The sequence below is a fragment of the Panthera pardus genome, unplaced genomic scaffold (genome assembly GCF_024362965.1).
Source record: "Panthera pardus isolate Hobbes unplaced genomic scaffold, ASM2436296v1 HiC_scaffold_18, whole genome shotgun sequence".
Taxonomy (NCBI): domain Eukaryota; kingdom Metazoa; phylum Chordata; class Mammalia; order Carnivora; family Felidae; genus Panthera; species Panthera pardus.
In genome coordinates this window covers 34520451-34534052 of record NW_026526743.1, presented here as the reverse complement: position 1 = coordinate 34534052, position 13602 = coordinate 34520451, and the positions used below count along the sequence as shown (strand labels likewise).

General features: G+C 59.5%; 1 protein-coding gene across 10 annotated transcripts in view; it reads right to left on the bottom strand.

The window, feature by feature from the left end:
- Window positions 1-3259: 3259 nt before the first annotated feature.
- Window positions 3260-13602, bottom strand: part of ADGRG1 (adhesion G protein-coupled receptor G1) — a 39548-nt gene continuing 29205 nt past the window's right edge. For all 10 annotated transcript variants that reach the window (XM_019455811.2, XM_053906149.1, XM_019455810.2 and 7 more), the window contains exons 4-14: window positions 12920-13052; window positions 12200-12347; window positions 11526-11657; window positions 11052-11168; window positions 10796-10841; window positions 10449-10552; window positions 9555-9673; window positions 7598-7866; window positions 6527-6635; window positions 5860-6128; window positions 3260-4651 (exon numbers count right to left, since the gene is read on the bottom strand). In XM_019455811.2, coding sequence (XP_019311356.2) covers window positions 4521-4651; window positions 5860-6128; window positions 6527-6635; window positions 7598-7866; window positions 9555-9673; window positions 10449-10552; window positions 10796-10841; window positions 11052-11168; window positions 11526-11657; window positions 12200-12347; window positions 12920-13052 — 1577 coding nt within the window. In that variant the 3' untranslated portion in view covers window positions 3260-4520. The remainder of the gene's footprint in view (window positions 4652-5859; window positions 6129-6526; window positions 6636-7597; window positions 7867-9554; window positions 9674-10448; window positions 10553-10795; window positions 10842-11051; window positions 11169-11525; window positions 11658-12199; window positions 12348-12919; window positions 13053-13602) is intronic.

Sequence of the window (13602 nt, the reverse complement as noted above, 5' to 3'; positions counted from 1 at the left end):
GCCCTCCTGTCTCCCCCCCACTCTGCGACCGCCTGCAGAGGGGGCCGCTGCACCCACCCAGGAACGCTGCCGGGCGCTGTGAAGTTGGGGTCCAGCGGCCGCAGAGGCCTCCGCGCCCAAGCGGACGCCCGGAGATGGTGAGGGGCACAGGCTTTGGAGTCAGGCACACCGAGCGCGGACCCTCCTCTCACAAGCTGGGGGCCTCTCTGAGCTTGTTCCTTCCTCTGTAAGGCAAATACAGTAATAGGGCTGCGGCAGAGAGCCGTGCTGGGGTTTGAGGACACCTGTAATACACCAGGCACACAGCCTGGCTGCAGGGATTGGGACGGTACTCAGGCTCCTTCACTCATGCTTATGGCTTGAATGAGACCAGGATCAAGGCCATGCCTGCTGGGGTCCTGGGAGCAGCAGAGGGCTGGCCCTGGAGGCCCCAGCACCATGCTGCCTCCTACCAGACTGGATAACAGGAGATGTGGGATGGGGTGGGCAGGAGCATGGGCTCTGGGGTTGGTCAGGCCTGGGCGTACATCTGTCCTGGCCACTTCCTGGCTGGGTGAGCTCGGGTGAGCTGTCTGCTGCTCTGGGCCTCTCACAAGACATGCGGAGAACTCATGAGATCATGCATGTGGAATTGTCCAGGCCGGGGGGGGGGGGGGTGGCCACCGTCACTATCTCCTTACACGACTGTCAGTTCTTCACAATTACCGTCATATCGCCTGGCTGGTCACGGGTGGCCCAGACAGGAAGTGGGGGCAGCAAACACACATGGAGTGCAGCATGAGGGAAGGGGAGGGGCTGACCACTCAGGCCCCAGCTCTGGGGACTCCAAGGAAGCCGTGCAGATGAGGCCAGGGCCCTTGGCATGGTCCCACGGTCACTGCAAGATCAAAGTCCGAGAGCATCCCACCAAGAAGGTGCATCAGGACGAGCATCTCCCACCTCACGGCCAGAGCTGGACGTGCTCCACCTCGAGGGCCTGAGGACCACCTCCCTGGCCCCTTCCCCTTCCTCCCAGACAATGTCTAGACAGGATTCAGTCCCCCACTGGGCCCTCTGGGCCTGGCGGGGCCGGGGGGGAGGTTGGGGAGAGGATGTCGGGGTCACTCATGGGGCGTGGGTGACAGGTGGGAATCTGGCATGGAGCCCCAGGCATTTCCTCTGCAGGGAAGGCTTCGGGGCAGACAGGAACCACTGGGCCTGTCCCGCCTCCTTCCCAGCTGCAGCCAGGTGACAAGGGCTGGACAAGGGCTTTGTGAAGTGCGGACTTGCTGGGTCCCCCGTGGAAACCCGTCCTGGTGCCAGGGCCCTCAAAGGGGCTCACAGGTGCCTGTTTGTGAAGAAGGGTCCAGAAGGAGGGACCAAGACCATCCAGCACACCTGGAAAGACAGGACCAGGGGTCTAGGAAAGTGGCAAAAGATGGCTGGGCAGGGCCAGAGGGCTACCCCTCCGGGGCCCCACCGGGGCTGGGGACTGCCTTGGAGCCAGGGACAAAGCCCTGGGACCCCCAAAGCCCAGGGCAAATGGAACTACAGTTTCCCTTTCTGCCACTTCCACTGCTTGTCCCCGTGGCTCCAGATGGGCTCCAGCCTCCTGGCCAGGCCTGGCCAGCGTTCACCTTCTAGTCACTTCCATCCATCCATTTCTCATGCCAGAGCAATGTCTCCACATGCAAACCTGGTCATGTCCATCTGAGAACAGCGGTCCTGCCGTCCAAGGCCCTACAGCTCAGGGAATAAGGACCATCAGGGGGCCCATCTAGCACCTGTCTTAAGTAGATGGGATCCAACCCTGGAGAGGCCCCTCCTTGCTACCTGAGCCAGCCTCAAAGCCAGAGCCTAATGTTCAAGAATTCTCTGAAGTGGGAGGATTTGTTTGAAGGGAGTGTCATCTGCCTGGGGAAGGGGGCTGAGTCCTTTCTTTCCCTCCTGAGGATGGGGGGAGGTGCCCCCCCCAAGGTCTAGCCAAGTGACGGGGCCCCAAGTGACCCTCATTCAGAGAGACTGAGCAGTCCGCGAGGAGGGAGCTGGCTCTGACCCCCCTGAGCTGCCCAAGCAGGTCACTGCGGGCAAGGCTTGCCCCTGTCCTCAGGACTTGCCGAAAGGTGGAGGCAGACGACAGTGAGAGAGGGGACAGGAACAGAGGAGCTTCGGAAAAGAGGCAGGTGCAAGGAGGTCCCATGTGCTGAGGTCCCTGCAGGTCCCCAGATCCCACATTCATGCCATCAGAGGGCACTGCCCGTCTACCCCCGGCGGCTAAGGTGGCTTCGCACCCGTCCCGTCCAACTCCAGACCCTGGTGCCATTTTCCCCAGCCCGTGATCCCCCTGGAGCAGCCAGATGATGAGGAAGGAGACTGTGCAGGGCGGAAGCTCAGGGAGGGCCTGGGATGGACCTGCGCTGGGTTATGAGACCTGGATGCAAGTAGCAGTGACCATTCGCCAGTGCTCTCTACTGAGTGGGGACAGAAACCTACCTGGTCTGCCTCTCCTGTGCCATGGCACGTGCACAGCAGACTGGATGCAACCAGTTTGGAGGTAGTGATGGGAGGCAAGTCTGATCATTTCTTCTTGCAGCCCATCAACTACACACTGGCCCACACACTTGTTGCATACATCACGCAGCCAGCCAAGGGCTGAATTCAGTCCCAAGGCTGATTTCTTTTGGCCAGTGAATTTTTTGGATGAGCCAAGTCTTTAAACCAGGGGATTCTGTACCCCCACAGCCTGGATTTCTTTATTCTTCCTTTTTTAAAAATGTTTATTTATTTATTTTGAGAGAGAGAGAGACAGAGACAGGGAAAGCAGGGGAGGGACAGAGAGAGAGGGAGAGAGCCTGACGCGGGGCTCGAACTAATGAACTGTGAGGTCATGACCTGGGCAAAATCAAGAGCTGGACGCTTAACTGACTGAGCCACCCAGGCGCCCCTGGGTTTCTGATTTATAAAAGGAGGGTGGTCTGGCTACCTGGGTCCTCATCCCTGCGTGGTGGTAGGCGACTGGAGCTGAGTGGCTCCCTCAGCATCGGGTTTGTAATCTTTAATCCACCACAGACCCCAGCAATCCCCACTGCTTCCCCAACACTGACGCCAAGTCACCATTTATCCCCCACTCATCCTGGTGGATAAAGTTTCCAGCGGTTGATTCTTTTTCACACGCAGCCTTCTTCTCTCATTCCTGTTTCCCGATTGGCCCCAGGGTGTTTGTATCAGTGACTCTTAATAGAAGCACAGAAGGAAGCTCAGAAGGAAGTGCTCCAAACTGTTTACATTGGTTTGTTAGGTGATAACAAGAGATGATTTTTATTTTCTTCTGTGTACTTTTCTACAGTTTCCAGATTCTCTACAACAAACGTCTACTTCTTTAAATTCAAAAGACAAATGAGATAGCAGTACTTAAAAAGAAAGGCCTCCACATCTTTAAGGCGGAGATCCAGATCAAATGCTGCCTCCTACAGGAAGTCTTCCTGGGTCCCCAGCAAGAAACGATGGCTCTGCTAACCCTACACCTGTAGCTCCGACCCTTTAGGAGCACGTTGAGCTGTAGGCCAGGGTCACCAGGGGAAGCACGTCTCAGTCGTCTGGGGCACTGGGGCAGAAACAATTCTGCGTTGCTGTGCCCCACAGTTCTTGCCACAAGAGGGCTTCGAGAGAGGCTGAGGGCCCCTGTGAGGGATGGGCTCGGCAGTGGTGAGCAAGGGTGATGCAGCTTATAGAAAGGCCCAGATGGACAGACAGACCTGGCCCAGCCCATAATGTCTATACTCTGCCTGAGTCAAGGGCAGGCAAAAGTCGGTGCAGTAGATAGAGGTTTACGGCAGGCACCAGGCAGCTCTTGGAAACCACAACCCAAAATACAGCATTGGGCCTGGGAGCCCCCAGGGGACCCCCTGGGGCTGAGCGGAGGGCTGGAGAGGGAGGGCTGGGGAGGATGACGGAGGGCCCTGGGCTCCGAGGTAGAGGTGATGTTGCCCAGGAGGGGGCTCTCCTCCAGAGGTCTGGCTCAAAGCTCTGCCCTAGCCCCACATGCCCTGAGTACCACTCTCAGGCTAAAATAACAGGACGGCCGAGCGCCCTCATGGTGATCACCAGAGACAGAACAGCTATGGCACATTTCTGTCCTGGGTGGGGGCACAGGACCAAGGTTGCCACCGGGCCTCACAGGCCCGGGACCTGACCTTCGGGCCGTGAGGGCTCCCATCGCCAGCCACGAGGGCCGGGCCCAGCGGCGGGGACTTAAGAACAGCCTTCGGCTCCCAGCGAGGGCAGCAGCGGGACGGTCCCACTCCTCAGCCCCTTGTGAGCTGGACCTGAGAGCCGAGCAGTCTGCAGGCCAATTCAGAAGGCCCAGCCTGGGGGTCTGGCTGCCAAGGGCAACCATCCCCTCACTCTGAGGTCCCTGGGCCTTCTTCTCAAGTCTCCAGCTGACCCTGAAGTGTCTGGCCTGGCTGCGGGGGCGGCGGGCGGCGGTGAGGAGAGGCCGCAACTCGGTTTCCTCACACAGCTCCTGGAAGGTGGCTGGTGGCCTAGATGCGGCTGGACGAGGTGCTGCCCGAGCTGATGGGGAGCCTGGCACTGTCCGAGCTGCTCTTCAGAGGGGAGGGCCCGTTCCGGGCCTGCAGCCTCATGGACCAGTACCAGAGGAAGATGAGGAAGCCTGTGGGCAGCAGGGGGGCACAAGGGTCAGCAGGCTGGGGGCAGCCCTGCCATTCTCCGTCCTCCCTCCCCAGCCTACCAGCACCCATGTGATCCAGGGGAGCACCTGCTACGTGTTAGAAACCGTGTGATTCCCTGGGCCCCGTCTCATGTTATTCTCACGAGGTCCTTATGAGGTCAGGCCTGTTTGTTACTCTTCTGTGTCACAAATGAGGAAACTGAGGCCCAGGGAGATAAGGGGACTTGGCTGAGGCAGGAGTTAAACAGTGGTGTTCAGGTTCCAGAGCCTACCCGTTTAAGCACCTCTCGGCCAGAACAGAGGGGGGTGTGTGTGTATGTGTATGTGTCTGTCTGTCGGTCGGTCATGGCAGGGCGGGGGATGGTAGAGGGGTGCAGGTAGAAGGGACCCTGTGGCATCAGGCCCAGGCCCTTGTGACCCAGCCCCTCTGCTCCTCTCCCCTCACCACCTCCCCTCTGCCCCTCCCCCCCCACTAACCCTTTCGCCTCGCTCCCCCTCACTATTCTTTCAACACACGACCAAATTCCAGCCTCAAGACCTTTGCTCCCTCGGCCTGGCCCACTCTGCTTAGGCCGGACCGCCTCAGCCTGTGGCGTGCACACCCTTCTCTGGGCTTCTGTTACAATGTAGATCTGATTCCGCACGTCCACACTGCTAGCAGGCTTCCCACAGTGTTGACGCCCACAGTGCAAGGAACACACACAGAGTAACAAGGCCCTTGATCTCTCCCCGGCTGGACCCTTCTGTTGTCTTCAGATACCTCCTACAGAGGCCTCCCTGGCCACCCTCCCCAAAGCGGCCCCCACCCCAGCCCAGATGGTCTGCCCACCACATCACCCGCTGTTACTGCCCTAGTCTCCGAGATCCCCTCAGATGGCTGCTTGGTCCATGCAAGCAGGGGGCTGCTTGGCCCCTCAGATGATTTCTTGTCATGCTTGGTCTTTCCCACCAGAGATGAGCTCCATGGAGGGAAGGCCCTGACCCAGCCAGTTCAAGGCTTAACATAGGGCCTACACATAGTAGGTACTCAATAAAGACTTGTCAACCACGGCCAGGATGCCCCATTTTCCGCATGGGAAGACTGAGGCCCAGAGAAGTGAACCTTTCAGGTTGGGTCATATCTTCCCTGCCCAGTGCTCCACATACAGGCACCCTGCCCAGGCCAGGGGTGGGGTCTTCTCCGTGCCTACCTTGGAAGGAGGTGATGATGCTGAAGAAGTAGAGAACGACCAGCTGGAAGGTGCCAGAAGCAAAGGAGAAGAAGATCAGGGCCCAGGGCAGACCGAGGACCAGGCTGAGACCGAGCAGCGTCAGCACGTGGGGCCACTTCTGGGCGTGGGGGCGCAGCCGCAGGATCTGCACCACCATGGTGCCCAGCATCGCAGTGTTGAACAGAAACACCAGGCTGAAGAGGCCCAGGTTGGTGACGTGGCTGACCAGGGAGTCCCGGATCCAGCACCTGCGGGCGGAGATGGGAGGGCTCAGCGCACGACGGGGCCGCACCGTGCTTCCTGGGCCATGGGTGTGCACCACAGTGATCCCCAGAGCCGGGAGCTGTGACTGACTCACGGGGGGGCTTATTTTCTTTTTAATTCTTTTTAATTCGTGCCTTCATCCGCTCCAACCTATATTCCCGCTCACAAAGGAAAGAAACCGAGGCGCTGCGCGAGGTCACCTGGTGAGCGATGGGCAACTCCAGGCCTGTGCTCACCCTCCCTGACCCTCCAGCCACTGCGGGGCTCCAGCAGCCCTGGCACCCAGGAGTCCCCTGCTCAGCGTGGCCCAGGCCCAGGCCGCTCTCTGGCCTCTGCACCCCAAGGCCCCTCTCCCCGCCCCCCGCTGCACACAGCCACTCACATGGAAGGGTAGATGACACTCTCTGGAGTCCTGTGCACAGCCAGGATGATGGAGCCGTAGTTGTTCATGTCTACCAGTGCCACCAACGTCACCAGGAAGACGGGGAAGCCTGAGGGCAGCAGAGCATAGGGTTCCATCTCCCACCCTCCCCTGCCCTCTGGCAAGGCCTTCGGACCCTCCCCTTCCCCCCGCTCCAGTTTGGGTTTCCCACAGAGAGCCCCAGCCCTGCTTCCCCCCCACCATCCTGGGGGCCCGTGGGAGACAGGGCCCGCGCGTCCCCGCTGAGGGGCAGGACATCACAGGGAGAGGTAGGGGACACCGGGAGGGGCGGCCTCCCAGCGCCTGCACTGGGCCTTGACTTTGTCCATGGGCTGGAGATTGAGAGCTCTCCAGAAGTGGTCTCCCACCACCAAACACCTGCATCTCGACACAGAGCCAGCTCTGAAGGAATTTTATGTAAATCAATGGAGTGAACCAAACAAGGGCCAGATGAGAAACACAAGAGGAGTGGCAAACTGGGTCAGGGACGTGCGGAGGTTGGCGGGCCTGTGCAACATCCACTTGTGATGTGTCCCTGGGCCCAGGCCTGACTGAGAGGTCTGGGCTATAGGTAACTTGGGTTGTCTTAGCCAAGGACAGATGCCAGAGCTATGGGGAATCTGTTACCTGAAGCTTCAGAGGATCCACAGACAGAGCCACTTCCAGCCTGGGTGATTTAGGTGAGTGGAGGACTGGATTACAGTCCATTCACCCCCAACTGGGTGCCTTTGAGCAGTGCACAACCTGCACATCCATACGTGGTGGCTATGTCAGCAAACCCCCCTTTCAAAAGAGTGAGCAATGTGGAGAATATGTGTTTCTTGGGGCAGTGCTCACCATCTCATCTTCCTAAAGGGGACCTTAACCTGCAGCCCAGGTAAAGAACACCTGTGGGTGGGTGGGTGGGTGGGTAAAAGGAAACGCTGAGGGAGCAGTCCGAGAGGTAAGCAAAGAAGCAGAACCAGGTGCCCGGGTCTTGCCACGTAGCAGAGGCAGGTCCGGAGGGCCCACCAGCACCCTCTACCAACTTACCCCAGCCCACGATGCTCAGCTTGAGCAAGTAGCCAGGGACATAGGTGCCAAAGACCTCGACCACGAGTCGGTAGAGGTTGTAACCCTCGAGGCCCATCCAGGAGAGGCAGGCGAGCAGAGAGAAGTGCAGGAAGATGGCGCTGGCCCGGCAGCCAGCCTCGGAGCCTGCCAGGGCCACGGGCTCACTCAGCAGGAAGCTCACATCCAGCAGGAAGACAGCCAGCAGTAGGTTCATGTGCACCTTGATGGTGTAATCCCGAGTCTTCCTCCTGCGCGGGGCGGGGAGAGGGGAGCAGGTCACCCTGGTGGCCAGCTTGGGAAGGTCGGGGCAGCCTTCCCAGGGCACACACATTCGCACCCTATCTTATTCCTATGGCTGCAGCTAGGTCGTCCCCACTTGTCCCCGTGCACCTACCATGTGCCCAGCAGCCACAGGCTGAGGCACCGTGTGCACCTGTAACAGCAGATACCTGTAACAGCAGATTTAGCCAGACAGAGCCAGTGAGACAAATCCAGCCACGAGAGTCAACCAGAGGCTCCCAAAGTTGGAGGGGAAAGACCCTGGATTTGCTGCTGTGTTTGGAGAATCCGTGCCACCCATGTTCTGTGTCCACCTGTCTGTCTGCACGACCATGCGTCTGTGAGGCTGTGAATGTATGTGCGTGTGTGTGTGTGTGTGTGTGTGTGTGTGCATGTCTGCCTGTCTGTCTTCAGGTTTGCAAATGTGTGTGTGCACAGTCCAGCCCCGCTCTGATGATCCAGGGCACTGTCGGCCTTTCCTCCCCGGGTCCCCACGCCCCCAACTGCGCTCTGCCTGGCACCATCCACCACGTGTTCCAGCGGGCACAACAGAACAGCCTCGCCCACCCACCCTAACTCCTGGTACCACCTTGGACCGGTCCCTTCCCCCTCACCCTCAGTTTGCCCATCTATGAAATGGGGGGACGGCCACTTTGCAGGGTAAAGCGTCTGGCACAGATAAAATGCTCAGTCCCTGAGGTTTCCTGTCCTTGTCCTTGGGCACTTTTGTGACTGATGAGTAGCTTCCAGGAGGCTTGTGGTCCTGCCCCCTGCCCTCCCCTGAGCCTGCCAGTTGTCCCTTGTCACCCACCGCGTGCACAGCTGTGGGTTCACGTATGCACACGCACACACACAGCTCACCCTCCCTTCCTCCCAGTCGAGAACACCCACAGGGTTCAGAGTGTCTGCCCTCTGCCCAAACGGGCCCAGGCCCTGACTGCAGGTGGACCTCAAATTAGGCCAAGCCTGGCACTGACGGTCCGGACCCGTCCACACAGCCGGTCTGAGGATGGGCGAAGGCACTCTCCACCAAACGCTTCCCATGGGGCACCTTCTGCCTCAAGGCACCCAAGTGACGGCCGTGGACTCACAGAAGCCTCCATCGGGGGATGGGAGAGGCTTTGTCAAACTCGAATGCCTGCAGGGGTTCTGCAGAATCAGATACCTGGACCCAGCCTGCCTGGGTTTAAGGCCGCCTCTGCCACTTCCTTGTTGTGTGACCACAGGCAAGTCATCACTTACCCTCTCTGCGCTCTCTTTCATAAGGCCCTTGTGAGACTGAAGCGATTTTGTGCTCGTAAAGCACTCAGAACAGTGTGTAGCACGTGGGAAGCTCACCATCATATTATCATGTGCCTCCAGCAGTGACACATCTGATTATTCAAATGCAGAAATCGAGAGTTTTACATCACCCCTCTCGATTTTCGATGCTGGCAGACAATGAAGATCGTAAGTGCTAGGTCGTCCCAACACCACAGATCTGAGCAGGACGTACAGCCCCCGGGGCCAGCTGACCGCGCCTCCCAGGGCTCCTGCAACCGCAGGCACATTTTGCGGGGGGGGGTCAAGCCAGTCCCGAGGGTGGGCCTCGGGGGTGGTGGGGTCCCGGAATGAAGGTTCTCCTCCCTCCCTGTTTCCCACCCCTGCCAGGCCCTACCTGGAGCAGAGGTAGGCGGCGATGGTGAGGACACAGGCCAGAGCGGAGATGACACAGCCCACGTAGGAGAGGAGGGTCAGGTAGTGCTTGTGTATGGCATCTACCTCCACGGAGGCGACCTGGGTCCACGACACGGGCCAGGGCTGGCCTCAGCGTCCCCAACTCGACACTGAGGGTTTGCCCCGGGGGGAGGGGTGGGCCTCAGGCGTCTATGAACCACCGCCACCCCAACCTGAGCAGAGCGTGGCCCCGTGAGTGCGTTATTCGGACGGGGGGCGGGGGGTGGGGGTGGCGGTAGGGGTCTGTACTTTTCGTTCACCACGTCCTCACAACGGTCGAGAACCCTCCACTAGGGGATCCCTTCTCCGGCCCGGCACTCCTTGTTTTTCTACAACCTTCGTCACCGGAGTGAGCCTCCCATGAGAGACTGGGCACCCCACACCCGGGAGAGCTGGAAGCCCACTCCGCTCCCGCAGAAGCTGGGTCCCAAGATTCTGGGAGGGTGAACCTAGGACACAAAGCTTCTGTGCCCTCGGGAACCCTGAAGTCCGCTGTGAGGGCCTCCACAATGGGCCTCAGTATCCCCTTGAGGGCTCACTGGAAATGTACTCGTGGCCCTGCCCCAGCCTGTGGAATTAGAATTCTCAGTTAGGGCCAGGGCTCTGCATTTTTATCATGCACCAACATTTGGGAATAAAGAGCAGCTTTTTTACTAACTAGCTGTGTGACCTTGGGTGAATTGCTTAACCTCTCTGAACTTAGATTTCCTTATCTATATAATGGAACGGCGGCAGGAGGCACCTCGGGGGTTAGTGTGAGGAATGAACAACATGTATGTGCAAAGTGGCTGGCATCCAGCCCATGGTATGGCTGCGGGGCAGGGGCACTGCTCACCATCAGCACCGCAAAGTAGGTCAGGTGGTTGCAGAGGCAGGACGTCTGCGTTTCTCTCCTGATGGTCTCACACCCCGCGTCACTCCAGCTCCCCGGGCTGCTCACTGAGGAGGGGTTCCGTGGGGCTCTCATCAAGCCCAGTCCTTTAGGACCCCACCGGACACCCCCGAAACGCACGATCGCATCACTGCTCCAAGCCTTTGCAAACATCCACTCTGCCGTCATTCCTTCTTCAAAGCTCACCTTTCTCCGGGAAGCCCTCCCTGATTAACCCCATCTTCCCCACCCTCCGAGACCCCCTTTCTCCTCCAGATGCCTGCGCAGTTCAGGGACCCCTCCACACTCACATGTCAGGTCTTCAACCCAGAATACACATTGGAGAGTCACGTTCTTCTGCCGGGACAAGAAAGGAAGAGTGGACCCCATCACAGTCTTCTCCTTTCTGGGCCAGGCTGAGGAAGTCAGCGTCAGGCCACCACCCCGTTTGCACCTGACTGTCTGGTGCCCTCAGCCAGCGGGTCATTTTGTTAAAGGTGAGTGATTCAGAAGGCAGGGCAGGAAAGGAAGGACCCTCGTGTCCTTGGTTGGTTTGCTCCCACTCACCGGCTGTGGCTGATGCTGGAAGGTGAGCGTCACAGGCTCCGAGAGGTTGGCTACTTTGGTGTTCTGCACAACGATACCCAAGACCTTCTCACCCAAGACTTGGCTAGAATTCTTGTCCTAGATATATGGGATGGGGGAAGAAAGTGGGGGGTGGGGGGTGGTGGTGAGGCCTGAAGGCTGAGAAGAAAGGCCAAGGAATTTCCTGGTTTCTCTAGACTCCCACACGCTGCTCCGACATGCGGAGGCTCCCTCTGTAAACAATTCCTGCACGTGTAGTCATTTACACTGTAGTGAAAACAACATAATTTAGCCTTCTCCGGGAGAGATTTGCACGTCACGGTCCATTTTCTGACTTTACAAGGAAAGGCTCTGACTTGCGGAGGACGGGGCCTGGCTCCACGCCTGCCTTCCACCTCCCCACCACACAGAGACCGCTTTTCCCCAGGGGAGGGCACGAGGATGTGGGCCCCGTACCTGGAACAGGGCTTGACTGCTGAAGTCCACCAGAAGCAGCCTCTTTTCAGCCTCCCCCCTCCGGCCTTTGGTCTTCTGGAAGAGCACGCGGGGCAGCAGCACCGAGTACTCCCGGATCTCGCTCTGTGCCTCCTGCGGACCAGAGTCCCTGCGGGGCTCAGCCGGCGGTGGGCTCCTAGGTCTCCTGGACACACACCCCCAACACCTCCCTGGATGCTGTCACCTCCAAGCCCACCTCCTTCAGGAAGCCCTCCTGTCCTTGGCTCCAGCGCTGGCTGGGGAGCCTTGTGGTTAGAGCCCAGGGCTCCAGGGGGATTCACGCAGTGTCGTGCTGTCTGGGCCTCAGAGGCCAGTGCTGCAGACGGCACCCCAGGTGGCAGGATGTGAGGACTCCCAGCTCCCAGTCCCTCAAGGGGCAGCCTTGAGACTGAGGCACACCCACAGGCACGTTGGGACTGGTCTTCTGTTTACACAGGGGTGCCATAGGAACCTCTGATGCCGGTCCCCCCCACCTCTGTCCCCATCCCTGGGGAGGGTCCTCTGCCATGGGGTATCCACTAACAGGGTATTCCCTGGGCCGGAGACCTTCCTTGTCAGCACACATCTGGCTCCCAGAGTGCTCACGCCTCCACATCTGTTTCCTGCCCCGGCCAGCCTGGCCCCTGCCTCCTGACCTCAAGCCTGGAGTGGATGTGCAGGTCCTGGAGGCTGGCTGTGGGCTGGAGCTTCCACACCGTGGCGTTGACCAGGTCCTCCTCGAAGGACAGGGTGTCCCCCGTGAACTTCACAGAGGTCAGCTTCGACTCCAGGGTCTGCAGCTGCCTAGCAGGGGGAGAAGGGGTGGAGAGGTTGATCAAGGTGGATAGGGAGACAGAGCAAGAAGGGGAGACGAGGCAGATACACCGGAAAGAGGTAGGCAGAGGGTGGGGGGTGGGAGGGAGAGAAAACAGCCCTCTGGTGCTGGCGCAGGAGAGAGTAACCTGTGGGGGGGGGGGGCGGGGGGGCAGGGGTGGGGTGAGAGGAAGCTGGATCATCGGAGCAAACAGGAAAGGGGAGGCTATCCTGAGCACCAGGTTCCGGGCCCAGCTCTGCCTGGACTGACCCCCTCTTGGCCATGGAGGAGCCCTGCCCACCTCTGGGCCTCAGTCTGCCAAGCTCTCAAACGGGCCCATCAGGTCTCCTTTCTTGGCGGGGAAGAGGGCTTGGGTGGCTGTCCTGGGATGACTCAGTGTGATAGTTTGACAAAGGCTTGGCCTGAGGGCTGTATGTCCATTCCTCCGGGAGGAGGTGGAAAGATGAAGGGAATGTTCCAGCCCCAGGAGAGGCTTCCTCCATCCTGTCTCCTGCTCCAGGTCACCGTCCTGCCCACCTCCGGGTCTGGGGGCCACGCTTACTGGCTGGCAGGGGTGGACGAGGGCCTCCTCGAGGTCTTTCCGGGGTGCTTCAGAAGCTGGCTGAGCAGCTCAAGGTCTCTTTTCAGCTCACATATGTCCACCGAGGCATTGTGGGAGGCCTTCTGGGGGGGATCTGGAACAGAGGACAGACAGACAGGCCTGAGGCTAGTGAAGGAGGTGCCACACCGCCATACTCCCATTTAACCCTCACATGACTCTGAAGGCCTCCAACCCCAGTTCTACGGAGGATGAAACTGAGGCTCCAAGACGTGGGGTGGAGTCCCCCAAGGTCACCCAGAAGCCAGCCAGATGGGGGCTCTGCCACACGGAGCCTTCCCGCAACTCCAGCCCCAGCAGGGTAGGCTGGGACACAGCTACCCAGGTGTCCTTCTGCCTACACACCTGGGCCGAGAGGGCCCATCCCAGGAGGATTCTTGGGGCGGGGGGGGGGGGGGGGGCAGGGGGCTTGTGTGGCCTCTGGCTCCTGACACCTGGTCCTGTCTTTCCATTCTTTCTGCTCCCACCCTGGTCAAGCCTCATCTTCCTTCGCCTGGACCTTCCCTGCAGCCTCTGGATGGGACTTTGCCCCTCTACCTTCACCCCCTACCTTCCCACAAACTTCCTGAAGCACATCTTGGATCACACCCCTCCCCTCCTCAGACACCTTCAATGGCTCCCCAGTG